Genomic DNA, 27,497 nt, shown 5'->3' with positions numbered 1-27,497 from the left:
ATATATGTTAATGTAACATTTGTGTATCAAAATACTTGATCTAGAGTTTGTAAACAATGTGATTTTCTTCAGCCTCCACTGGAAAGTGCAATGGAGTAGGAATTATAAAGGTGACAAGAAAGCAAAGACATGAAAAGTGTATATACCTTTGGGGATTTTATCTGTAGTGAAATTTATTATTTTTGCTTAAATTACAGCCTTTTAATTTTAGAGAGAGGATAAACTCATGAGATTTATTTTTACTTTTCCACCGCTATCACTTCTAGTATGAAGCCCATATGATAAGCTTTGTCTCACAAAGCACTTGCACTGGTGTAGAATATTGCTTAGGCTGTTTATTAGTGTATCTGTTATTTTAGAAATTGCTTCTATTTTGTACTATTGTTCAACTAACCCACGTTTTATAAAAGATTGAACCTTATTCTTTAGCCCTTACCCATATGAGTAAATTCAGTTATTTCGGTGCAGATAAGAGCTGAAGCTCTGGGCTTTTTGTCTGCACCCGTTGTGTGTCTCTGCATTATGGGTCTTCAGCTTTTTTTTTTTGAGGTTAATAAGAAATTCAAATCATTGTGCTTAATTTAGGTAATGCTGACTCTGCTCTCTGAACATCTGTCGCCCTGTTTGCATCAATGTCTCTGCAAGGCAGGGCGATGTTCAGAACTTTCAGTCTTGTTTCAGGCACATGGTTGGTTGGTTTTTTTGTTTGTGTTCCTTTTTTTAAAAAAAAAAAAATTTTGTCTCTAATATCCTGTCTAAGAATTTTTTCTCCAATACATGCAGATGCCTTACACTTTAGTCTTGAGTCCTGGTAAAGTAAATTTTCTCTTTTCTGATGGCCTGCAGCAGGACAAGTTCTTTTGTTAATATCCCATTATCTTCTGTTGTCCCCCCTGCGTCTTACTTTCCGTAAGTAGATGATTTATTCTCAAAGATGCTGTTCGTTCTTGTCTCTGTTTTGCATCACTCATAAGACTAACTCATATCACCGTGTACTTGGGAATTTGCAACCTGTGTTTCCAAAAATGTCAGCTGAAGTGTAGTATGATAACCTCTTGCAGACTTGAGTGCCAACTTAGGAAGCATCCTGTTTAGTGAAGGAAGGTGTCTTAGGTCACTTGAATATAACAAGTGTCATAGAAGCAGCAAATAACTTACTCTAAGGCTCCAGAGCATTGGAAGGAGGCTTGCTGATAGTAACCTGCTATTTTAATGCAATGGCAACACTTTTAATAAATAAATCAATAAATAAAAATATGATGCTTTGAGGTGAGGAGAACTTCTGATTTGAAGCTAAATGCTCTAATACCACCTCATTCCAGTAATAAATGAGTTAGAAGTGCATCTAGCAAGACTTTTGAGGAGTGTGTATCTGAGTAATCTATAGGATGTCAACCCTTGTAGCACTTAAACGTTTGCTGTTTTCATAAGTGGATTGCTTAAAGTGTTGTGCTGTTTGAGAAGTCCCACTTGCTTTTTTATTATTTATTGATGTTATGAACCTGGGAGTTGCCGTCATAGTTGTTGGAGGTGCCACCCTCATTGTGCCAGGTAGGCATGGTGCAATGCAGGCATTGATGGGCCTTGTCTTGCAAATTGTGTAATACAAATTAAAGACAAGCAAGATTGGAAGGATGGAGTGTGTGTCACTCAAGGACGTGGAAATTACACGCAGGTCTCAAACCTCTCCCATCTTATGACTCTTCCGGTCTGGGGAAAAAGATAATAATTTCTCTTGCACCTACTGTGGTTATGAAAGTTCTTATGTGTTGTGAAATTGTAAACTACTGAATAGTTACTGTACTCTGAGACTAATTTAAAAAGTAAAATAGAGGGTACCTATTTTATTTACATTGAAAATCAATATAGTACACTGATAGATACCTGAAATACATTCTCTGTACTAGAATTGCAGTGTTTGCTGTATGCTGTAAAAGGTCTATTTGTCTGACAGCCACATTTCAAAGAATTATTTTTCCAATGTACTAATTAATTCTCTTTAAATAAAGTCAGGCAAAAAAATGAAATACATCATCATCAATATTTCATGGTATCTGCTTAAAACCCTCCTGGTGTACGCTTTTGAAGTCGTGTGGGGGTGATATTCACACATCCTGATAAAGAGAGGAAGGAATGTGTGGTTGTCTGTGTTTTCTTTTCATTTAAGGAGTTAATTACTTACTCCTTAAAGATGTAATTGTGAGATGCCCTACATGGCCCTGTTCAAAAAATAATGGGTTGTAGGAAACAGCTTCTTTGTAGGCCTTTGCACCATGAATATGCGTTATAGATGTTACCAGAGGTTCTCTTTCCCAAATGGGATGAGCTGTCTCCACCTTTCAGCATGCAGCCGCTTCCAGTTGAAGCAAGTGTGCAGAAGTAGTACTGAAAGTGGGCTGTAATTTTTCTCCTGCTTCAGGAAGGAGTGAGCCCAAGTGACCGACATCTTACTCTGCACATCACATCGTTTCCTATTCTGCTGCTGCAGAGTGCAGCTACAAGCTGACCTAAATTTATGGTTCTCTTGCGAGATGCCGGTCTACTCTTGAGCTGTTTGGAGTGTTTTTGTATGTGAATTGGCTGCATTCGTTGTTATTGCTGTTATCAGCTGATTATTTTGAATGGCAGGCTTATGGAGAAGTTAATTTCGAACAGATTTACATTTCTGGGCTCTGTTTATTCCAAATAGACCTGTAGAGTTGAGGAATCCATTACTTTCTGGAAGTGAAGCAGACATTTGTTAGATTTCCTCCCACAGTAGTGGTAGAGAACAGCAGCACTGTGCTTGCCATCCCCTTTTGATAGTTCTTGGTTTGTTATTGCTGTGATAGGAAAACAGAAGTAGTACTTTGTAATGTAAGCGTTCCCTCTGCTCGTTTGGATGGTGTGGTGGTGTTGTGGTAGCCTTCTACGTGATCTTCCAGGAGTGTGAGAAGAGAGAAAGTCAGGATCGCATATCTTTGTAGGTTTATTCACAAAACTTCACCACATGTGCTCAGTGCACAGCATGCTTTTCTATGACACAGTCTTAATAAAGCCATTCATGAAGAAATATTCCTGTAAAACATGCTGTGCTATAATACCAACTCAAAACTTAACCAGCAGCTCTCCATTACTTCTATTATGAAGATTTTAATAACATTGAAATGTAGTTTGTGTTAGTCCTTTAACTAATAACGTCACAATTTATGTGGTGTGGTGGTCATGGTTTTGTTTGTCTTCAGGACAGAATGCTTTTTATGGCTGTCCCAGTAATCAGTCCAAAGCACAGCAAGCGGCTTTACGCTTGAAAAACTGTAGCACCCTTTCAGAAAATATCTTCGGTGCCTCAGATTTTTTCAGCCTGCTAACACATTCAGAACACAGGACAAGCTGCTTAAGATCTGAATGAGATTGTTCACCCAATGAGTTGGTGCAGCATATTAATTTGCTAGCACTTCTAAATGCCTGCAGTGTTACAAGAGCCTGCAATGTCACTAAAATACCAGGAGCTTTGTTGGTTCTAAACTCCTTAAAAGAGAGTTTTAAATTCTTGTCTGCTTGCCGTAGCCTTACCAGCTTTCTAAAGAATTTCGAGATCTGTATTTGAAACGGATTACACATCCTGAGCTTAGAAAAGTTAGTAAGAATCTTTTCCTGGTAGTATTAATTATCTTGGAGTTTCATTGTGCTCTGTGTTTTACTATATAGCTCATTATTATATGAGGCTCCTATTTGTACTTTTATCTAGTTGCCAGTGGATACATTTATTGCATGTTTTGACATGTGCTTAGTCTTGATGGACAGTCTAGGATTTATGTTGAAAAAATAGTTGCCCTTACAGCTAAGTGAACTAACATAATGTGGTTTTAATGAGACTGGATGCAGTCAACCTGATTTTTCTCATGTGTACTTTCTGTTCCATCTCAAGTTTGTAAGTTGGTATTTAGATGCCAGAGTAGAACTGAGATAACCCTAAACCATTTTTCCTCTGTGTAGTAAACCAAAGCCTGCTTCCCCTCAAAAGATATTCTATCTGGCAGTTCTTGGAGAAGAGAGATATGGATGGTTTTTTAAAACTACAGAAAGTTTCAGACTTTAGAAGTCTATTTTTAAAGTCTTAAATTGGATGTTTTTATTCAGCAATTGAATCCAAACATTTTAGTGAGAGCTGCATATGTCCCTACCTGCTGCAGCAGAACTTTGCCTGAGGTTTATGAACTGGTACCAGTTCACTGCTTAGAACAGGGAATCGAATATACAGCCATCACAGCTGCATGTTTAGGAATGGAATTTAAAAAACCCCAAACATAGAGAGCTGTTCCTTGTTTCACTGCTACTGCGTTTAGGCAAATACATAGTACTGGAAGATGGGATGGGCAGGACATGGTCAGACTGGTATGACATGTATGGCTTTTAATCTTAAATGTCCAATAAGCACTGTTTTAAATTGGGTAGTGCTTTTCCTTGTGACTGTGTCTGAAAATCAGATTAATAGTAGACTGTCTACGACTGTAATTCCCATTAGGGTTGTAAAGATAACATGCTGCTTCAAGCATTGTAAAGGCTTGAAATCTATATCATGGTACCATCATCGTTGTTATAGCTTGTGTTACAAAATACTCACATGTTTTTTTTGGAACCCAAGGACATGATGTTGTTGCCAGAAAACTGAATTACCCCTTTTGCTCAGCTAGACTCACCCATCCAGCTTAGGAGCAGAATATCCTTGCTAGGGAAGCAGTTCTTTCTTAAAGGATCAAAGGATGTTGCTTTTCTTGGTCAGGATGGTGAAACATTATTTATCCCTGATGCTTAGGTTTCCAAGTCATATTGGTCAAAACAGAATGTAGTTGTTGATTTGTTTCCATAAAATGTTCTAACTATTTTACCTTGGGAAGCCGGAGGCTTTGTAGGGAGCCAGGCTAGAAGGCTTGTGCAGTCAGTAGATAACCTAAAATGACGATTTCTAGAAAGTGGGGCATCTCGGTTAGCACAGTATGGTTAGCACACTGAACTTGAGCTTTGTCTGCTGGGGCTCAGAGTGTGGCCCTGCTACAACATCCTTGTGAGACAGTCAGCAAACCACTGTGCCTCACTCGCTGCGCTGTGGTTCCTCACTTGTCTCCGATTTCTCCGTGAACTGGTCCCTGTTTCAGGTCTGTTGGGTGTACGGGCAGTGTGTAGCACAACGGGGCTACTGTTAGAGCTGGAGGTACTTTGCTGCTGTTACAACTTGCTTCAAATGGTCTCTGATCCGGTGGTTGGGCACTTAAGTTTATGGATGGTAGAGATAATTGTGTTACAAAATTCTACGTATGTTCCATGAATATCATGTTTATAGGGCAGGAAACAGATTTCTTTCCAATTTACAAATCTTGGTGACACGTTCTCTCTATTCTTCTATGAATTTTTGTTTAGTGTGATGGAGTTAAATTTACCTCTTTCTCATCGGATGGTTCCTATTGTCTCATGTCCCCTGAAGAATCTCAAGTATCCTTGAGTGAGTAGCTGGGATGACTCCATCACAATCCATGGAGCACTGTAGCTCAGCTGCGTGCGTGCTGCTCTACTGACTCTGCAAACCTCAAATGTGTGTGGGAGAACTTTCTCTTGTATTCTAGCATGTAATTTAATTGATGTTTGTTTGGTAATTTGCCTCAGATTAAATTATTCCTTGTCACTACTGAACAAATGCTTTGTGTGCTTTTGGTGGGTCAGCATTTTGTACAGTATTTCCCCTTCTTTTTTCCACCTACTTTGATGCATTCATTTATTTTTGCTGTGATCTTTCTGCTGAGAACTGAGAGAGGCTTCTGTTGGGAGGAGGGGAGAACCCAGTGGAGTTTCAGAGAGGCTTTATACAGTGATTATTTGGTTGAGGGAAATGCGATTACTTTTCCTCAGATTTAAACTTTGATTTAACGTGAGTTCACACTATAATTAATGGGGGTTGTTACCTAAGGATAAACTTTAAAGAAATGGAATAGAACCGAGCATGTGACAATATATGTTCTCTCCTTCCAAAGGAAAAGAAACTTAAGTTGAAGACCCTTGTTTATTGATAGTAAGATATGCTTTAATGCACAGGAGGATGTTTCTGATCCCTAGCAAGACATGTCAGAAGTGCAATTGCCACATTAGTTTTGTTTCGTCTGTATTTTAATTAGTTAATCACAGAGTAAGTCTGTGGCCATACAGATGACCTTGTTTGCAGAGAAGAGACATGGCAAGATTCAGCTTAAAGTTTGAGTATTTTATGCAAGTGGGATCAGTCTGAAATCATGTTGTAAAAGTCAAGACAAATGGCCTGACTCTACAAAGTGCTGCAGTGCAAATGCAGCGGGGGTTAGTCCCTTTTCTGAAGTTTATCAACTGAAAAGCTGAGATGAAAAAGGTAATAGGAAAATACTGTTAGCTGAATGTCTTGTTTGCCATTTTCATAGCTGTAGAAGGAGTTGTGTCTTTTTGTAATAAAAAAGCTGTGTGACAAACCCCAATAGCTGGATTTAAGCAGTAGTGTCTCTCCAGCTATTCTTCAGCTCTTTGATATTTTCTATTTCTGGGCTAGTTCCAGAATTAATCTATTTTTTTCTGCCGGTGTTGCTTGACTCCACTCCACAGAGTGGAGCGTATGAGTGAATAACACTAAATTATGAAATGCACTTTGAACAGAATTAATAAATTATGAAGTGATCAACTTTTTGTTTAAAATTTAAGTTGAATTTATGCCTGTGTTTGCAGACTTTTAAAATGCTACACCTCAGAATGACGGTGTCATTTTATCTATTGCATTAGATTTCTTGAATCGTATATTTCTGGGAAGTCTCATGTTTAGGAAACTTAACTGTTTCTTGGATCAGAGCAGAAGCACCAAATCTAATTTCTGAGTTAAAAATGGAATGCAATGGCAGATAGAAATGCTTAAGGCATAGCAGTAATCTTGTTTAGTCCTGAGTGTGAAGTGGCCCTTGAAAAATCTGGGACTGTATTTGTAATGTCGTGGTATTTAAGGTATTAAATGCTTTTTTGAACCCCATCTGCAAAGGACTACTTTAGGTTTTTTGTGCTCTTAGTTCCATTTAATTTGGAAAAGAGAGGAGGGAACAGTCAGTTTAGAGATATTTCACTTTTCATTTGAGATTTAGGGAAGAGCTGTGGATGTGCTGGGGGTGGTGGTGGTGTTATTTTTTGACCCTAGGTATTGTCATTACTTGAGGCAGCCTCCAGCTAAGCAGAATTACAGTGACACTTTGAGCATTTTTTCATTTCCAAGCTTCTGCATAAACATCCCGTAAGGACACCGTGCCTGCAGTGGAGTTGGTAGTTGATTCTCAGAGTGCTTCATAGCCAGAGAAGGTGGCTGCAAGAATGAATCAGAGGAGTAAGGGCTGTTCTCTTCTGTTCAATAAATACATCTTTGCATTAACATCTGTGTAGAAAAGACTGCACACATGCTCCATACTACACCTGGCAGGTGATTTACTTAATGGAGATCAGAAGATCAGAAGTTTCACTATTAAAAATACCAAGCATACCCAGCAAGACCTTTACTTTCTTTTTAAATGTGGCCCATATGGGCTGCATTTAGGTAGAGGCAGATCAAGGACTCTTTATTTTGCAAAGTTTAACAATGTCACTGACACGATTTTTTTTTTTTAAGTGGTTATAGAAAGATAACAAAATTAAACCCCCTGAAAACAAACAAACAAAAAACTTCATCCAAATGTTGAATGAGGTTGAAATTCAGGAGTTACTAAACTCCAGCTGTGTGATTAAAGCAGCATCATATTTAAGAAATTTAATATTAATGACAAAATTGTGTGCTTTGAGGATACATAGAGCAGCTTGAATGTTCTACATGATGAATCCTGTATGGCACTGGTTTACGAAGAAGTTGGGCAGCAAAATACTACATACTACTACAGTTCCAAGTATTGTTCTTGTGGATAAGATTCTACGGTTGTAATTCAGTATGATTTTGGGTAAGAGAGGTTTTTTTGTGTGTGTCTTTTAAATGGATCAGCAGGCTTGTTTGTTTTTCTGTTGCAGTTATCCTTGCAATAAGGAAGAACACTGTATGGTTCATTTTTAATAATTAGTACACAGCTGCCCAAAGGGGAAACTGTGTGGGCAAGAGATCTTGTTGATCTTTGTTTTAACAGCTGGTATGATTAAGGGAGAGCTTCGCAGAATGGAAAAAGAGAGGATGAAAATCAATCAACAGTTAATCCAAAGATGTAGCCAGGCACCAAAACATTTATTGGGAAATAGTTCTAAAATTACATTTGTTCAAATTATTTCAGAATAAAAGAATGGGTGTGTATTAAATGAGGGAAGTGGGATGCTGCTGGGGAACGGTGAAAAGTTGCGACATTGTCAACTGAAAACTTACTGGAACAACAACAACATATATTTAGCGTTGTTACCATGCTGCAGCTCCTGAGGGAGGCAGCTCCGATCTGGAGCTCTGCTGTGGCTCATGATTTATACCATCCCAGCAGCAGAGCAACACACAACCAGAGTCTGCTCATTTTCAAAGCTCTTGTTTATAACGCACAGAACAGTGAATCCCTGTGGGTCGTTGCAGCTTTCAGTCTGCAGCTCTGGATACTGTCAGCAAAAACCAAATCCTTGTCCCATTCCTATTCCCTCAGGATGAGCAGAAGGAAGAGGTTAGCGTTGCTTTGTTTTGTTTCTTTGTTTTTTAAATGAGTTTTGTGGATCTCATTAATGCTAATGGTAGAGATGCTTCATCTGTCTGGGCCCCAGCAGATTTCAGTAGTTATGAACCTTTGCTTAGCTAATGAGTCTGGATTTTAAGGTCTGGATTCTGCTGCTTATCCCCATGCCTGGTAGGAATAAGTCTACTGAAGTTGGTTGAACTGCACTAGTATCGCCAAAAGGAGAAACAGCATGTGCATGTTTGCCTTCAGTTTAAATAACTGAACATGTACAGGAAAAGGCTGAAATGTGCTCAGTTCTTCAGTGAAAGTCGCTGGTATTTCAGACCTTACTTCTGGCATTAGTTGAGGTTTCTCTCTTATTATCTTGGTCTTTAAGAGCTTTCTTATATCCTGGGTTGTAATTTGCACATTATAACGTACTTTGAAACAAAACTCTGTCCCATTCTTGGGTTTCTTGCATGTATTTTATAAACAGAATTGTATGCTTGAAAAGAAGTGTTCATTTCTGAGTGGTCTGCTTATGACAGATGGTTCTCATTGTGGCAAAGTCTTGCAGTACCTCAAACCTCAAAATATACAAACTTATTTCAAGGAAATGAATTGCTGCTGCACCATGGCCATCTAGGAAAAGTATCCTTGGACATTGCGAACAGTGTTTTTTGAGCCTTATCTTTTCCTTATTCAAAGAAAACTATAATATTAATTTTCAAGAGTGTGAAATTTTGACTCCTCTAAGATGCATGTTTCCTCTTTCAAGAGATGTAGTACAGCTTTCTTAGAACCATCTCCTGCTGATAAGAGCAGATGACTTGTGTCAAGTCTCCAGTGCCTCTGTATGGTCTTTTCAGGTAATTGAATAAAAATGAAACAGCAGCCATTTAATGCTGTATACTAGATGGACTTACGTTCTTCCACATCTGCCATCCAGGGCACGTAACCTACATAATTTCAAATCAAAATCTCCCTTTTTCCAAGAAAACCATGCTTCCCGTTAGCATTTTCCCTGCAAAAGGATGACCATCTTATTGTCTCTAACTATGCATTATCCTTTGATTCAGTTGCTCTTTCTTTTAATCACCTGTTGCTCATCAGCTCTGTCCTGCTCCAGTTGAGCTGTTCACATCCTCCTCCCTTCCCGCTCCCCAGAATTAATCATTCCTCTCGTCTTACCTCTCGCAGCGTCTTTTTAAGCTGCTGCAGTACCAGCAACCACATCCTCCCTCGTAGGGCACATCCTCTCTCACCTTCCTTCCTGGCTGCTGTGTTAGCACTGTTACTTGCCCTGTTGCTGTAGAGGGACCACAAGTTCTGCTTTACCACATCCTCTGTAGGCTACAACAGGCCAAGGGGGAGGAGAAGGCTTAGTTTGGCACCAGGATAGCAGAGGTAGAGGTTTGGAGGTCTAATAAGTTTGGGCTCTGGTGAGGAAGGCTGTTTGCTGTAGTGGTAAGAGCAGCCCCTGGAGCCAACACCAGGAGGTTTCTTGCTGGAGCTCCACCGCTCCTGCACCCGTGGCCGGGTGGCAGCAGTGACTCAAGAGGCTTCTGGCTGCTGCAGGAAGGAGGAGTTTCAGAGCAGTTCACGGTTTAAGCTGTCAACAGGGAGAACTAGACATGGAGTGTGTGTGTGAATGTACTGGCAGTTGATGGCACTGGTTGTACTCACGCAGGGAAGTGTCCTCCTGTGAACCACGTGTCAGGTTTTGCTGGGCTCCCATAATAGGTGTGAAAGCGGGTTGCTCTGCTCCAGCTGACCTGCCAGGCAGGCAGAGCTGTCTTATTGCTGACCTGGTGCCCTGTGCTGCTGCCGAGGGAATTGCTCTTCTGCCTGTCCCCGCTGTCGGAGCTTGCGCGTTGGTTTTGTGCCACTGGTGTCTGTCGTGCTCTGTCACCTGCTGCTGCGTTGTACAGTCTGATGTTGTGCATCATCTTCTCTATAACGAGGTCGTAACCTACACTAATATGAAGACAAGGTTGGCGTTTTCGTTAGTGGGGGATGTACCTGTGCAGCTTTACTGTAGGTGGGTCTTTGTTAGATGTTGCAATTTAATTTCTTCCCCGTCAACCCTGACAATCTGGTTGTACTCCCCAAACTGGCCTTGCCGCAGCGTGGCTGTAACACTCGTTTTGCTCTCCAGGTGCTGGCCTCCGCACCATATGCTCAGGTGGCTTTTTTTTCCTGAAGCACTTCTTGTTTGACTTCAGTCAAGTTTCCATCAAGGCAGGGTTAGGGTATGGCCGAAACCTGCCTGTGAGACAGCACTTCTGCTTAATTAGCAGGAGGGGTCACTCTTGAGTTTGTGGAAGGTGGTTTTCTGGGTGAGGATGAGTGTCATTGGTCTCAGGAGCAATTAAGAGGGTTACTCCCTGTTGCTAGCCTTTGCTCTGCAAAGGGCCTTGCTATTATGCTGGGGCAACATTGTTCTAAATCCAAATTAAAATCGGCATAAATATTAGAACTTGTTTTGCTTTACAGCTTCAGCAAAATGCTGATGAGAGTCAGCATTTCAAGGCTGAAATTTAGACCAGTAACTGCTTAATTCATAGTGTTTATTGGAACAAGCAGGACAATTAGAGGTGAGTTTATCTAGCAACATAAATATTTCAACATAAAACATAGTCTGTTTCCACTCTTGCTTTTTGGGATTTCCCTCCTCCCTCCCCTTGGTTTGAAATGCACTCAGTTGTTTAACGATGCAGCAAAGAATCTTATTTTCGTTTCTCTTTTTCTCCTAACTAGATCAAGTTCTGAGGTGAATCAGAAGAGATAAAAGAATAGTTAAAAACCTTTTGAGCCTTATGGAAAAGCCAAGTTTAAGGGATGGTGGTGAAGGGAAAATGGGGGTGGGAAAGCAAGATGAATTTTTGCTGGGGTAACTATTATTCAGCTCAAGTGGAAATATGCCTGTTTAAGGTGATAGGTCAGGAAGAATTTATTTAATATTTAAAGGGTAAAATGAAATTAAACATGTGGATGAATAGGAGATCTGTATGAAAAATGCATGTTAGCATAAATAGTTTTGTGAGTGAGAACCGGATACATAGGGGTAAAGCCACAGCATCATTTGAAAGTAAACCAAAAAGAGACGGTCTCGCTGTCCCATCGGTATGTCTGCCATTAGTCGTCCTGGTCTGTGCTGTGTGAAGCAAAAGGTTGGTATCCCGTGCTTCGTTTCATACTTAGCATGAATAAACACGGATGTCTGTTTAGTTGTCAGCTAAAGTCAGTGAAATCCTCAGTTAATGACAAGTTTTGTGTAGGAAGTTGTCTCTCATCAGTAGTGGCTGAGTCAACAGATCTGAAGTGCTTTGTATTTTCTGCTCACTCCGTTTTCTGGAAGGCTTTTGCAGTGGTAGCCTGTACTTGGTGCGTTTTCTTTCATTAATGATTTGCCTGAAGACTGTTAACATTTGCATATAGCTCTGTTGTAGGTCTCTGAGGATCTGTGATCAGAATTCTGTTGTATTCTGCTGGCACTGTACTGCCATATGGGACTTAACTGAGCCTGTGAAGGTCTCATCATCTTAATTATTTTTATAATTTGAAGTTGTTAAGCCATGGAATCTAAAAAAGTAATTTAGAATTTGAACACCGTAATGTATTCTTGATCTTCATGTTAATTCCTTTTTGCCTATAGAAATGGGTGAGACTTTTTAAAAAAAAAAAAAAAAGTGGGAGGAGAAGGTATGAACCAGAGGTGAAAATTAGCATTTAATTCCCCTGTTTCTACTTACGTTTTTAGGACAGTGGATAAATAAGCAATTTTGGGAGGAAATGGAATCAAACTCCCTGGAGAATGAGGCAGTAGAAAGTCTTCAAATATTCTTAATGTTTAAGAATCATGGGTCTTTTATTGTGTTGCCAGATTAGAATTATAGGAGGAATACGCTAAATATAGAGGCTTTTTTTCTCCCGTTATTAACATCTGAATTTTCAGCATACTTGCTTCACTACTTGTCTCTGTATTGGCATTCTTCTTAATTTCACACTCCTGTACCACTACCTGTGAAAAGAGCAGGAGGAGTGGCAGAGTGATGGTTCAGCCAGTTACTGGTGTAGTAAACACTGCCAGCCCAGTCTGATCTGAGCAGGATGGACACGATGATGAAAACTGCAGAATGAGTCAGAAAAGTGTCCCAGAATCTAATCTCTTGTTCACTCTTGAAATCAAATAGAAATTCCAGAACTGGCCTTGCTGTATGGTGGGGCTGGACTCCACATCACCAGCCTTTCTGTTTGTGAAAAGCACTTACGGGACACGGGGAGTGCAGCGACCTGAGTGAGTGTTGTCTGGCTGCAGAGACTGAGACCCTAACTCCAGAGAGGAGCTGAGGACACCCCCTGTGTTTCAGTGGGGGTTAATGCTGAAGCCCCTTGGTGGCAAGTTGAGGTCCTGTCCATCACTGAATCCCAACGAGCCTTGTGTTGAACTATTTTGCAATAGGTGGAAGTACTCTTGAAAGAGGAAGGAATATCTCACTGGGCTGATCTTCAAAGACCGCAGGAATAACACTTTCTTTATTGCTCAATAATTGGTTGTACTCCATGTTATGGCTTAGAAATGGGAAGAAAGCTTTTCTTTCGTTTTTTTTTTTTTTTTTTCTAATGACTAGCTTTCTTCTTCCCAAAATACTCCGCATAGCTGGGGATGTGACTTCAGGAGAATGGTTGAGAAGTGAGGGGATTTGACAGCTTAAAGTAGCTGTTAAGATGAGGAAAAGCAAATAGGCAGCACTATTTCCATTTTAAGCATTGTCAGTGTAAGAAGCAGGCAGCCAAGTTTCAGAAAGAATGCATGAATGTGAGATTATTTGGGCAGCGGTAAAAATACCGGGAGAGAATTAATGGAAACAGAAATTAAGTTAGAAACACACTTTGCCTTAGGGATAAAGTTTTCAAAGCATTCTGGGTACTTGGATGTCCAGTTCCCATTCACGTTAATGACTAAAGCCCTTTCCTTTTTTGAGCTTTAATTTTTGTGTGCATACTCAGGAGGGTGTTAAGCTCTGAACAAATACGAAGCTGCTCTTTGCTTCAAGCAGCTTGCAGCAGAGGCTCTGCCTTCCCACCCACGTGAAGTCAGGTTGTGTGGTCAAACTCCTCCATCACTTGAGTAAGGCATGAAGTGTTTGTACTGGCACGTGTTGCTGTTGTTGGGAAGCTGGTGGAATGTGATGAAGAGGGATGAGTTACAGCTGTATGAGTATTTTAATTATGTGCATGTCTTGATGGTCAATCAAAAGTCTGTTCTTTTTAATATGCTGTTGATATCACAGTAAGTAAATACAAGAACTCGAAAATGGGAGAACATGAGATTTAGCAGGTCAGGAGGCCAAAGAACAGACAGTAACGTGAAGGCTATGGTGGGAGCCTGCTGAGATACACCACTCACTACAGTGTTTTGCTCAAGCGTTCTTACATGTAAACCAGTTTGAGTCAGAGGAAAGTAGTGAGTGCTTCTAGAAAATGTTTTGGTGCTTATTTTCAGAGAAAACAGGTGCAAAGTGACCTTTTCTTCCTCCCCTCACTGTGGTCTGGTGGGAGCATTCTCACTGAACACTGCGTCATGCTTCTTGTCTTGTTTTCTTGCTTTCCTTGAAGAATGCTAAAGCCTTGTGGAATTTATTGTTTTCTAATGTTATCCCTAACTGGAAGGGTGAGGAGGCTGCAAAAACAAATGGAGGAGATGATGTACATCAAAACTGAAAGCTGAAACAGCAGCTCATGGAGGTACTTGAGCCATGTTCCAGCTGATGACCGAACCTGCACAGCTGTCAGGGCACACTTTACCACCTGAATGTATGTCCATCACTGGCCGGGATGGTGCACTTTGTGCTGAAACCATGTGCTGCTCTCATTAGACAGCTACTGGTTGTAGAGCCAAGTTCCTTCAGAGCTGAGATGGGTAAACCCTCACGAGGTTTAAAATCCTAAAACTAGACCAGATGTGCTACAGAATAGTTGAGGTTTTTTTAACTTTTCAGGTTCCAAGTGGTAATGCATTTTTGTAATGAACTTTGGAAATACTAAATTAATTTTAAAAATGAATCTTTTAAATGTTGATTGAAGGGATAATATTGTTGGTAACTACTCTCAAAAATTTCTTTTTTAGAAGTTTTGGTTTTGCATTGATCTCGTGTATCCCTGGACTTTGATCATAAAGCATAACCTTTAATTCATGGAATCCCAAAGCACTCTGTGTACTCATCAATAAGCTTCATCAGCTTTAACACAAGCCTTCAGCTTGCTGAGCAGATCCTTGAAAGAAGGACGACTATGTATATTGGGTGTCTCTGGCTGCACTGCCTTTTCTTTGGAATCTCGTGCTCAGCAAGTGATGGTGTTGGCAATTTTACTGACTCTTGTTCGTCCTTGAGGAACTCAGAAAAGAGAACAGCTAACGGAATACATGATCCCAGTGTAACACACTGTTGTGGGGCGTTGGCTGCTTGGTGAAATGGCACTTGGGCCAGAACTATTCAATGCCTGGAAACTCTTATCTTAAGCAAAGTCTGCAGAAAGGAGCTACGTTTCATCTTGCCTTGCCTTTCGATAGCAGAGGTCAGTGCTCTTAGTTTATCTACTTGAGGTTCTTCTGGTTACAGCTCGGCGCAGGACGAGTGTCTCTGCTGGCTTTATAAGTAGAAAATCAGCGTCTTCACGCGGGGTGCCGGTCTGACAGCAGCACCGTGGTGTGTTCGCCTTTGCACTGCGCACCATGGAGTTTGCCTTCGCCAGATCTGCTCTAGTGAGGCCGCTGAAACAGTCCAGCAGATGCATCTATGGGATAACAGACCAAATTGAGGCAGCTACCTGGAGCCGTTTTCAGGTTCTTTTTTATACTCTGACCTAAATGATGCTCTGAGAATTGAGTCAGGGTGGTGGTGATGATGGTAGAAGAGGTTTGAACAAGCCGCCACCAAGATTGCTCTTCCAGGGTGAACCTGCTCCATCTTTCTGTGCACTCAGCAGCCTGAATTATCTTGAAGGGCAGGATCTCCTTGGAAGGCATTCTTTCCTATGGGAAACTATGACCTTTCCTCTTCGGATGGGGTTACACCATGCTGCTAAGTTAGTTTCTTGCTGCTGGTACAGTGTATCTGATAAGGGTGGTTTAACTTGCTTACAGGGATTAGGGAGTGGATTTTCCTCCCTGAGATTTCCCTTCTCAAAGGTGGGAGTGTGCGTGAATGCATGTAAACTTGTGAGTAATGGGCTGCCTCGTGGGGTATTTATTTTATATGCATGTGTTTATGTTAAATAATGTAAATTGTGGAAGAGTAGGGTGTGGGATAGCTGCATGACTTCTTTATCAGGAACATGAACAAGGCCACGTTTGCACGACTTTGACGCCAACATAATCTGAGAGATTCAGAGGTGGTACATTTGAAGCAGAGCAGAAGGTGCCTCATGCTGGCATTGTACTCCAGCACACCATGATCCTCCTTGACCTGAGCCCTCCAGAGGAGAGGCCAGTGGTGTCATCCATGTCTTTGTGTTCTCATCAGCCGTGAAATTGTCCGAAATGAGAATTTGTCTATATGCAAATACATACATGTCTTCTCTTTCTGTGGAATACATACATCCTCTTTTTAAGTGAATGGTGTTACATTGGTTTAAGGGTGATTTCTGTTGCTGGAAGTCAGGCTTTTCTGTGTAGTTTGAATATTCTCCACACACCCCCCCTGTTGCCTTTAACCACTTTTTCTTAGTTCCTGGAGCACAAGGCTTAGAAGTTCTTTACTATTTTTCTAACTTTATACTGTTGCCCTTTTGCTGTTCTCCCTCTAGTGCTTCTTTAATTGACTAATAGTGACATAAATTAAACTAAAACTTGGTCAAGTTTGGCAGAATTGGTTTAAAATAGTAACTTATGCTAAACCAGAGCAAATACGCAGATACACAAACTCTTTGTGTCCCATTCCATGCATATTGCCTGCTGTTTTGACTTGCTTCTTGCTAGGGTTTTGCAAATGTCCTCCCCTAACATGGTTTCTCTTTCTCCCCTTCAAAATACGGTTAAAGCAGTTTTGTTAGCAAGTAGCAGCTTCTGTGTACGTGACTGTTTCGTTCAATGCTGGAGGAATCTCTCCTGATACTGATCTAACTTACTGTCAGAGCCAGATATGCCACAAAGCATAAAGTGGTATTTGCTTAAAAGCAGCATATTCATAAAGTAGGCTTTGTGGTAATTTTCTGATATTTTTCTCCTCTGTGCGTGTAAGGAAGTGGGCTCGTGTTGCGTTGATAACATTCAGTGATAGCTCTACAAACTGAAAGTCACAAGATCAAATCTTTGGCAGACAGAAAGAAGCATCACTTCTGTCAGAAGCTTTAATTGTGGCAGCTAAGCATCTGACCCAAATCTGTTGCAGCGTACAATTAATTTTTTTGGAAAATGTTGTAAATCTAACCTTTGTATTGCAGATGTACAAACTTATTCTCTATTTTCCTTGTAAACTGTAATGGATCCTGGTGCCAGATAAGTCAGGCTGATATTAAAGACCTTGTTTACACTGTCAGGATAAGTATTCAGCATACCACAGTTTATAAAATATTTTTCAGATCTTGTAGAAACATTAACTTCTGAAATGCTGTGTGGAATGGATGGTTATGGAATTTGAGTGTTGAAGTAACCAAATTTTAAAAAATAAGCTAATTTTAGATTAAATCTGCAAATAGGAATAAGCTGGCTTGTATAATTAATTTGGATTTAGAGTTGCTTAATTTCTCTTGGCATTTGCAAATCCCAAACTGAATTGTGGAATGTTCTTGGTTGAAAAAGATTTTTATTGAAAACATGTGTGACTGTGTATTGAGGACAACAATATTTGAAGAACAAAGTAGCATTTGTATATAAATGGAGGTAGACAAGAAAACTTGCTGTAAACATAACTAATGCCAATTCTTGTGGCATGATTTGCTAGCATGTCTTCTGTTTTAGAACTAAACAGGTTGTAGGGGAAGTAAATTCTGTTCTGTAAAAAGATTGTTATGTGTCCTAAATGGTATTTTAAATTCGTAACACTGACAAAGCTCAAGTATAAGTCTATATTTTTCAGACTAAAATCAGAATTATGAATCAGGAGTAGACCTCGAATTCATGGAACTTCTGTTAACTCTTCAGAGTAAAATAAAGTACTGGCAAGAGTATCCAATTCTTATCCTTTGTCTAAGTATGTCTTTAATATTAGAAAATCGTGTTCAGTAGAATTGCCAGGATTTCTGAAATGAAACTGATTCAGAAATGAGGAATGGTACTGAATCAGTCTCGTGTTAAAAGACAGATTGCTGTTGATCTAAAAACCTGTGTTGCTACAAAAATGTCTAACTGTGGTAATGGAAAATATTAATAACACTTTTCTTAATAGTGATACGCACTTTGGAAATTATTTTTAGTTATCTCTGTGTTCAATGAGACTAAACAATTTTTTTGATTCATTGCAGGACCAGTTTGACAACTTAGAAAAACACACGCAATGCGGTATTGATGTTCTGGAAAAATACATCAAGTTTGTAAAAGAAAGAACAGAGATTGAAGTCAGCTATGCAAAGCAGCTTAGGTAAGTTGATACGTAAAGTTCTGGACTTTGAGTTGCATCTATTCAGAGCCTCTAATTATCTGTAAGTTTACTGTTGCAGTAGTGGTAATTTTTTTGGTTTATAATAATGGCTTTTAGAGAACAGCTTTAATTTAGAGAATGGAAAGATAAATTTAATTTAAGATACTGTTTTATTATCTCTGCTTTGCCAAAAGAAAGGTTACTTAGGTGACTGAGTAGCATACTAGGGCTTACTTACGATTTATGCATGATTAGTAGCTCAGGCTTTGAGGACAGTATTGTAATGTTTTCCATGAAATTAGGACTGCTGCCCGTAAATGCTGAAGGGTTTAAGAATTCAGCAGAATAATGGTCATTTGTTGTAAGACAAAGTTTAGGGTTTCTTTTCATAAGATGGATTCTTTTTGAACACGTGTTGGAGAAACTGCAGGTCAGAAAGTCAGTCTCAGCCCTGGTGACTTTGTCGATGTAGTTAGCCTGGTTGCAGCCTGAGATTGGAATTTTGACAGTTGTATAATCCTACCACTGTTCTCGCAGTGTCTCCTGAACAGGGCAGAGATGCTGTGAATTTATCTCCAGTAGCTAAATTCCCAGAAATTCCTGCTAGGTACTTTCTACATGTCTGACTTGACCATCAGTTTGTAGGTGAAGAGGAGCATATGTGAACCAGAGCCAGAAAACATATTCCTTGAGGTCAGATCCAGTGTAAATGGGGAAGAGAAGGGGTGCTAAGAACCCTTCCACAATGAGTAGCTCTTACTCTGCTTTTCCCAGCAGGGTAGAAAAAATGAGAGGTGAACAGGGGTTAGAAGGGATTACAACAGTCCTGCTGCGGAGAGAGGCTGTGGTGCAATATTGTTGGTGGCCGCTAGCATCTGGTGTAATAAACTGGAGGTGGTGGAGCTAACTGGGGAGAGGAGTGCAGAACTAATCCTTCCACGCACTTCCAATAAATCCATACAGGTTTTTTGCATGACTATAATACGTATTCAAACTCCTTCCATCTACTCAGTGTTACTAGAGATTGAGATCTGAGGTTCCAGTTGATCTGTATATATCTAAAGCTCAATGTCTATTTTAAAAAAAGAAAAACAAACAAACAAACCCCCACCAAAACAACAACAAAAAACCACCCAGAATTTTTTGTTGCTTGCATTAGAATGGATTTGAAATGCACAATGGCTTGTTATTTATGAGGAGTTGGTGGTTGATAAAACCCTGCCCTTATGGTTATGTGCTTTCTCAGGGGAATGCCACAAGGATTCCCCAGAGTTTCTGCTATAGACAAGCAGGAAATAGAAGATGACTTGTGCAGGAATAAATTGCTCACATCCTATGGAGATGAGAAGTGATTGAATTACAAAGGCCAAATGAGCTGGAAGAAAGAGTATGACTGGAGTGGGGAAACCCCAGCAGAGTATCTGTGTGAGTAGGCTTGTCTTACGGAGAATCACACACTAAACTCAATTTCTTAAGGTGACAAATTTCAGGTGTAAAGAGTGTAATTATGAAAATAAACCCACAAACAAAATGTTTAAGGAAAGTGGGAGATAGTCACAGGTAAAACTGTATAGAAAATCTGAACTCCTGAGGTTTTTTCTTATTCTGTCCTAGACTTCTGAAGCAAACTTGCTTCTTGTCTGTTTTTTTTAATTTGCCATGTGTAGTTGCATTTGTCTCCCTACTCACGGGTGTGATTTGTGCACAAACGCATTCATCTCTGAGGAGCAATTAAACACAATGCTGTTTGGAATCAACTAAGAAGTTAGAGGTATAAAAGAAAAAAACAAGTAGACTTATCAAATGTTGAGATAAAACAGTACTGGACATTTAAAAAAAAAAATCATGCATCTGCTTTTAATAAGTTTCCTCAAGCCTGGTGCAAACCTTTCTTGCATCACATCCATTTGGTGTAAAAGGGCTGCAGCATATCACTGCATGTCATAACATGCAGGCATGCTATTAAAAAGGGACAAGTTAATACAAGATACTCCTGTGGATTGAACTCAAAGTTTTATTTCTAGTGTAAGTAAACTGCTGAACTTTATTTTCTTTTGAAACCTGTGCTTTCTGCTTGGTCTCTGGGCTCCCAAGCTAGCTGTTCTTCCTGTCTAACTGACTACATCTCAGCCTGGTCATCTGTTGAAGTTTAATTGGCTTCTATTTAAAAATGTTTCTTTCCTTCCTCTTTATAATTCTGCAGATATATATGTAATATTTTGTTTTAAAAGTATTAAGTTGGATCTACCTACTTGCAGGATGCATCAAATTGATCTGGTACAAATTTATGCTTGTACCATTTACAGCTAGTCCTGGTTCGAGAGTCCGGTTCAGATTTGACATGATTGCTTTCTTTACAGTTGTTGAGTTGTTAAACTAGGCTGAGGAGGAGGGGATGCAGAAACTCGGGTAGAGTGTTCATTTGTTCCTGCGTTTTGCTTTGAACTTCAGTTGAATGGGACGTGCTGGAAGCTGTGGTCTGAGTACCGAAGTGTGTTTCGCTGTCCTTCCCTAGTCACTGCTCACCTTACAGCACACATGCTCTGAGCATCAAGTGTGTCAAAAGCGTTGCTTAACCTGGCAATGGATAACTAGCCTTGAGGAAGATGTATTGGGAAAAAAAATGCTTAAGATATCAGGGTAATCTGACAATCAGGAACCTCTCTGGATGATAAACAGGGGAGAGAGAGCAAGATGTCAAAAGTGGAAATAAGAGAGCGGAGAAACAAACTGGAAAGGCAGAAGAAATGATGCTGCGTGAAGGCAAATAGGAACATGAATCAGAGACATGAGCAGGCTAGCACAGAATCTTTCCAGAATTACTATTTTACTTCTGATCTTTGCTCCTATGTATTAGTTCCCTCTTCAATCACTCTTGGCTCTGACGGTGTCATTGCTTCATGAGCTTGAACCTGAGAAGCGCTGATGTTCTGGTCATGACACTGCCTGACTGCATGCTGAACTTCAGCGTCCCAGAGTCGTGTTGACTCCCACTGGATTCAGTATCACTTCTGGATTCAGTACCGCTTCTTTTTTATGTGTATCCTGGTTTAAAACACTATGTATGTTTTTGATTTTAAAAAGGGGGGAAAAATTGAAACCCTCAAACATATAGACTCTATATTTCATGTGTTTTGTAAAGTACATAGAAAATAATAAAATGTTTAACCCAGATGCTAATCTGTGTTACATGCTTTCAGAATCTTTGTTTTTCTGCGAAAGCATGCTGTCTGGATTCTTTTGGCCTAGTTCTGTAGCATTTCTATGTTTTTAAAGGTTCACAAGTAGCTCTGTATGTCAGAATTAATTGGGCAGTGTGACAGTGCAGGGATATGTGTTTTGAGCATGTGTGAAAATGCCTTATTAGTGTAGTCTTCTATGCATGTTTTCTTGTGTTTTTTCCCTTTCCTCTTTGAGCAGGTGTTGGAGGCAGGCATTCCCATGGCATGTGAAGATTGCTGTAAGACTTACTGTGATCGTGCAGAACAGTTTGCAGAGTTCTTGCCATGCTGGTATTCTTCGGTTGAAGCTGCTGTCCGCAGAACTGAAGTTCATTGTTTCAGAGCATCATGTTTTCAGAGAAGGCATAGACTGGAAAGGAGATGGTTATCTGGATCCCTTCCAGTAGGGATACTTAAATTTTGAGAAACATGTGTTTGTCTGTGCAAATCTACCAGGGTTCTGGCTACTACTCTGTTTGGGCAGATGCTTCTTAATTCCTTAAGGAGAGCAAAAGGAATAAGAAATGTGAGACGAGGCCCTGCTGTCTCCCAGTTAGCAGTACAACCAGCATGTAACAGGGAGTGGGTTACACCTCTGAAAAAGCAGTTTCTTTTCAACTGGATGTGTTCTGGGAGTCCTCCAAAGAGTTTGGCACAGATAGGTCAGTGAAACTTGATAGTTCTTTGGACAATGGTCCCATCGATACCACTTGTATGTTATTCTTAATTGATGAAACAACTTGTAAAGCTAAAACAAATGGCTTCCCTTTCTCAGTAGGGTAACAGAGGCTCAGGAGGGCACACAGCAATAGGGCTGAGTTTAGAATAGAGGAGATCCCAGAACTGTAAGGGTATAAAAATTGCTAAGTAAGATTTGTCAGCTCTGGTTTGCATTGTTTAAAAGGTGTGTGGTGTTGTATTGTGCTACAGTGCAATATCTATTGTAATGTTGAGCTCTAAGCATCAGCAAGGTGTGTTGAGTGTCAGGTGGACCGCACAGGTTCATTAACCCCTTGATTTGCTGCTGGCTAGAGGCTTGTAGTGAGTGCTTTCAGGACAGCGAGAGCTATATACTGTCAAATGTGTTAACTGAGTTATGATCAAATTTCTTATTCAAGATACGATGACTTGAAGAGTGTATTAATATCTCAGAATGAATCATTAGTTGGATGTGGGGTAATGAGAGATGCAAGCATCTGTGCTAATTGGGATAATAAAATTTCACATTTCTCCCAGCATCAGTTGATAACAATCCTGCTTTTGTCATCTCAGTGCAGCTTCCCACAGCTTTATGAAGATTTTTCTTGTCCTTGGAAGCATCCTGCCCAAGGCAGGCAAATTTGCCAGGCCATTAGTGTCATCTGCAGCAAATCACACTTTAATGAGCCGGCTGACCTTTGGATGTGGAGCAGCACCTTCTGCTGGGTGGAGTTTGTAAAGCATGTCTGTGTCTAAGGACCAGTACTTTCACTGTAAAAGGTATCTCCTTTAGATCAGGTGAAGATTTGTGCATCAGCAGAACCAGAACTCAGGAGTTGCTTTCCTGACCTTAATTTATTAACTTCTCAGGTTCAGAATCTGCTACTTTGCTGTGGTTAGAGACTGAAGCACTGTGTGACCCGTTCTATAGAATCTTGTAGATTCAGGTTGGATATTAGGAAAAAATTTTTTACCGTGAGAGTTGTAGAACACTGGAACAGGTTGCCCAGAGAGGTGGTGGATGCTCCATCCCTGGAGACGTTCAAGGCCAGGTTGGATGAGGCCCTGAGCAACCTGATCTAGTTGGAGATGTCACTGTTCCTTGCAGGGGGGTTGGACTAGATGACCTTTGAAGGTCCCTTCCAGCCCTAACAATTCTATGATTCTATGAGTGCTACTACAACGCAGTCAAACCCTAATTGCAATCGTACTTCTGGAAAGGTGTCTAGTCACTGCCAGAAATAACTGAAGCCCCAGAGAATGCGTGAGCAAATATTATCTAGTTCGTTTAAAGCATATTTTGAATTAAATTTTATATATATGTATTTTTAATTTTAGGAATCTTTCAAAGAAATACCAACCCAAAAAGAACTCAAAAGAGGAGGAAGAATACAGGTACGTTCATGATCTGCTGCTGGGTGAGCATGTGTTGATGGAGGAAGGGGAAAAGATTGGGTTACCAACTAGGATTTGGCTTGTAAACCAGAGATTTTGAAGTCAAGTGAAAGAGAATAGAAATCATACATGCAGAAACAGACCGATGCGGTAGATACTAAGGAATGGATTTTTGAACTTTGGATTTGGTCTGTAATTACTCGATTCCCTTTATATGTTATGTTTTCTGGATGCCTGATTTGATGTTTTTGTTTTGTTCTTTTTTTTCCTTTCCTATGTGCCTTAAAAACTTTAAGCCAGACTCTGTGGTTCATGTATTCAGACTCTTTTCTCCCTGGTGACGGGGGGACTAACATATTGCTCGCAGATATGGGCTGCAGCATCAAAACACAGCTCCTTCACTGAGTGATGGATAAAGGTGATGATAGACCCCATGTCGTTAAGAGCATTCTTGCCCTTTATGAGATAAAAGATGTTCTTTAAAGAGAACTTTCTAGAAGAGGAGCTTTCCAACAGACCGGCTATAAGGCAGAGCAAGAACCTTTTCCTTAGAACCCTCTGACTGTGGAGTTTCTCAATGTCAATGTTTTGTAAAGCATCAGCTTTGAATTGAAGGCATTGCAGAGTCTGGACCTGCAGCCTCGTGTTGCAGGAGGCTGCTCCGCCTCTGGAGAGCCTGGCAGCAGACTCAAACCCTTGACCTTGAAATTTAAAACATTTCAAACGAGTTTGGGGATGGGTCCAACTGTATGATTATATTAATTCAGATTTTTGGGTCAGACCCCCAAGCTGCTGTATACAGCTGCTTTAGCGGATTGTATTAACAGAGAGAACAGTCTTCTCGTTTTCTTTTTAATTTATTTTTAGTGACATTGTTTGGGAAACAGTTATTTATGCCATTGTTTCCTGAGACACTGATATTTAACATGAGGAAGTTTACGCTACCAGCATGTCAGCTGTTTCAGTCTGTATCCAGGATTAGGAATAAATCTGCCTTTGTGTAGCTATACCATAAATGGGTATTCTGAGTTTACTACAACCTTTTTGGGCACATCTTTCATTGCTGGAAAAGGATATTGGAGTTAAATGATTCATGTGATGTGGCACAGAAGATCCTGTGTATCCTTTGCCCTTTTAAATCTAGTGTTCACCTCAGTATAGTTTCCTCATATCTTTAAATAATGTCTGGGGTTTGTCATACGACCTTTAGGTGCTTCAGACACTGCTTTGAAACAGTCTGTCTAAAAAGGATCTGTTTTCAAGATTATTGTCAGCCTGTAGTTCTGTGGCTTTGATCCCTTGTCTTTTCCAATGGGGATTTCTCTCAAGGCACCACAACTTGACTGTGAATGTGGCTGCTGTAGTGGACTATATTTTTAGTCTCCTCTTTTAGGGTTTTTTTTCTATTTCTTTCTCTGATGCCTTTCATCCTTTCATGTACCACTTCTCTCTATTTCCTCTAAATCTCTTCCTCTTTGCTTTGTTTTTTGCCCTTTAGATGATGTTGTAAGTGCAGACCTCTAACACTTAATATTAGTAGTTTTCCTAGTGTGCACAAGTGCAGTGCTTCAAAGCTGCTGTTTTCCAGCTGACCAGCACAGCCAGCTGGGGTATTTAAATGCAGCTCTGTTGGCTTTGTGCTGAATATGCTAGTGATATAATCTGCTGTTTTGAAATTGTGTGCGCAGATGTTAGTTTCTTCCTTTTAATAATACATGGAATGTTGTATTGAAGAATTTTCTATGAAAAATAAACCTTGTGATGGGAGGTACTAAAAATATAGGTTGACAATGAACACCTGGTTAGTAAACTCACTACCTTTTTGAAAACTTTGTAATAAGCTATAGCTGATTTAAATCCAATTTACACTATGAAGAGTTTTCTGCTCTATGCTAGCAAAAAAGTTGGTTGCTCAGACAGGATATTGGCGGGTAGGGTACACTGATGACTCTGTGCACTGAATTGTAGGACTTGAAAGAGTATAACTAGAAACGTTTGAGTAGAGATTAGAATAGTGACGTCCCAGAGCTGTGCTGATGAACCTGGCACTCTAAAACGGCGATGTCTTAAGAGCCAATGTCAAACTGTCTAAATCGAGATTAATTTATCAGACAACTGTCAGTGTGGGGGATAGGCTTCCTTTTGAGAAATTCCTGTAAGTGAATCTATGCTAATGCATATTCAGTTTCGTGTAGCAATACTAAATGCTGAAGGAGGATACAACCTCCCTTTGCAGTGTGCCTTTCTGAAAAGAAGGGGACTAAAAACAAAATGTGGTTTTTGTCCTTTGCAGGTACACATCAACTAGAGCCTTCCTAGCCACTTTAAATGAAATGAATGATTACGCCGGGCAGCATGAGGTCATTTCAGAGAACATGACCTCCCTTATCACTGGAGAGTTAACACGCTATGTGCAGGAGCTGAAACAAGAGAGGAAATCGGTAATTGATATTTTTTTTTATTATTATTCACAATTAGTTGCCATTTAAGACAGATAACTAGTGATAGGGGAGTTCCATGTTAAGCAAAAAATATTTGTAGTTAATAAACATGAGCTTTGTTAATGAACCAAGCATCAAAAAAGTGGGTTACGTGCCCTGGCCAAGTCACTGAACCATTTGAACCGAATGTTATAAAATCAGACAGCAATGCCTTCAGGAGAATCCCTGCGAAATAAGGTCAGAGGCCCATCTGTGCTTAAGGCTCTGTGAGCCAAAAGCTTGTTTATGGAAGAGTCCAGCGGCACTGTGTAAAGCCTGAAATAAACAGAGAAATGTATTATTGAGACTGATTGAAAGAGTTCTTAGGATCTTGGTTCACGTTTTCCTGTTTCTCCGCCATATCTGGTCAAGAGAACTTTCTAAAAAAGGATTCTAATGAGGAATGGGGGGGGTCTGTCTTGTTTTGTGATGGGAGGAATCTGTTTTTCAACCTGTTATCCTTCAAGACTGGTAGAATTAGGAACGTTATGGTAATACTCTATTTTAACTAGTAGTTTAGAAACCTATGTGTCTGCTACAGTAAATGTTCAAAGCTAATTAATTTGTCACCAACTCTGAAAAGCAGACGTTTGAGATGTGAGTTTTCTTCATTGCCTTGAACCTTTTTGTCCCTGAGATGAGTGAGCATAAAAATGTGATTCTGAGCATTATTGTTACAAATACTCATAACAGAGGTATAAAATGAATAAGCAAAGTGCAAGAAGGCAAGGGAGCGTCAGGGCACTATATTTCTTTTCAAAACTGTTAGTCCATTGTGGAAAGTGCAAAAGTACTCTTGCTCAGTCCAGCAAAACTTGACACATTTATAAATAGTCCCACTAAACGTTAAGCATGTGTTGAAGTGCTGTGCAGGACCAGAGTCCTGGAAATTCACATTTTTTCTTGAGTAGAGTATTATTATGGTAAGTCTGTCAACAGAGGAACTGACTATATAAGCATACTTTTAACTTGCAGAATGGTATGCAGTCTTTCAAGGACATAATATTTTGGCAGCATCATGGAAGGATGTTTTGCATACAGGTTGTGATGAGAATGTTTTTTCAGTCACTTCTATGACCTTTTATTCATCATGGACTCTGTACAATAATCTAAGAAAAATAAGCCATTCTGGTATGGCATTTTTCTGTCACTTGTAATACTTTTACCTAATGTTTTCAATTATATGGGTGTATGAGATGATTGGAATATCTGTTAGACAAGTACGATGAAAGAGGACTCACTATCTTGTAAAGAACATGAGCAGTAACTGTATTGCTTTTTTGTTTAATTTGTTGAGTTTTGTAGGTAAGTATGGCCTAGGTAATGGGTGAATGACAGGAAAATTATTTTAATATTGGTTGAGTGATAATAGCATGGGAACAGCAAAAAAACCCAATTTACCTGCTGTTGCTCATAATTCAGTTGTCAGTCATGGTTGGTTGTTTTGTTCTTGTAACACAAATATAAACTGTA

General features: G+C 39.9%; 2 protein-coding genes across 12 annotated transcripts in view; one reads left to right on the top strand and one right to left on the bottom strand.

The window, feature by feature from the left end:
* Positions 1 to 27,497, top strand: part of FNBP1 (formin binding protein 1) — a 97,277-nt gene that overhangs the window by 14,127 nt on the left and 55,653 nt on the right. For 9 of the 11 annotated variants that reach the window (XM_086624991.1, XM_086624990.1, XM_086624987.1 and 6 more), the window contains exons 2-4: positions 18,114 to 18,229; positions 23,488 to 23,544; positions 25,838 to 25,985. In XM_086624991.1, coding sequence (XP_086481117.1) covers positions 18,114 to 18,229; positions 23,488 to 23,544; positions 25,838 to 25,985 — 321 coding nt within the window. Of the gene's footprint in view, positions 1 to 15,384; positions 15,496 to 18,113; positions 18,230 to 23,487; positions 23,545 to 25,837; positions 25,986 to 27,497 lie in introns of those variants that run through there. The other 2 variants (XM_086624982.1, XM_086624984.1) reach the window with 2 other exon arrangements.
* Positions 16,093 to 27,497, bottom strand: part of LOC104369991 (torsin-1B) — a 117,701-nt gene continuing 106,296 nt past the window's right edge. Inside the window, exon 6 of the transcript XR_015222783.1 lies at positions 16,093 to 16,108. The gene's annotated coding sequence lies outside the window, so the exon portion shown is untranslated. The remainder of the gene's footprint in view (positions 16,109 to 27,497) is intronic.

The sequence above is a fragment of the Tauraco erythrolophus genome, chromosome 22 (assembly GCF_009769465.1).
Source record: "Tauraco erythrolophus isolate bTauEry1 chromosome 22, bTauEry1.pri, whole genome shotgun sequence".
In the NCBI taxonomy this organism is placed as follows: domain Eukaryota; kingdom Metazoa; phylum Chordata; class Aves; order Musophagiformes; family Musophagidae; genus Tauraco; species Tauraco erythrolophus.
Note: the sequence above shows the minus strand (reverse complement) of the source record. Positions and strands in the feature narration are given on the sequence as shown.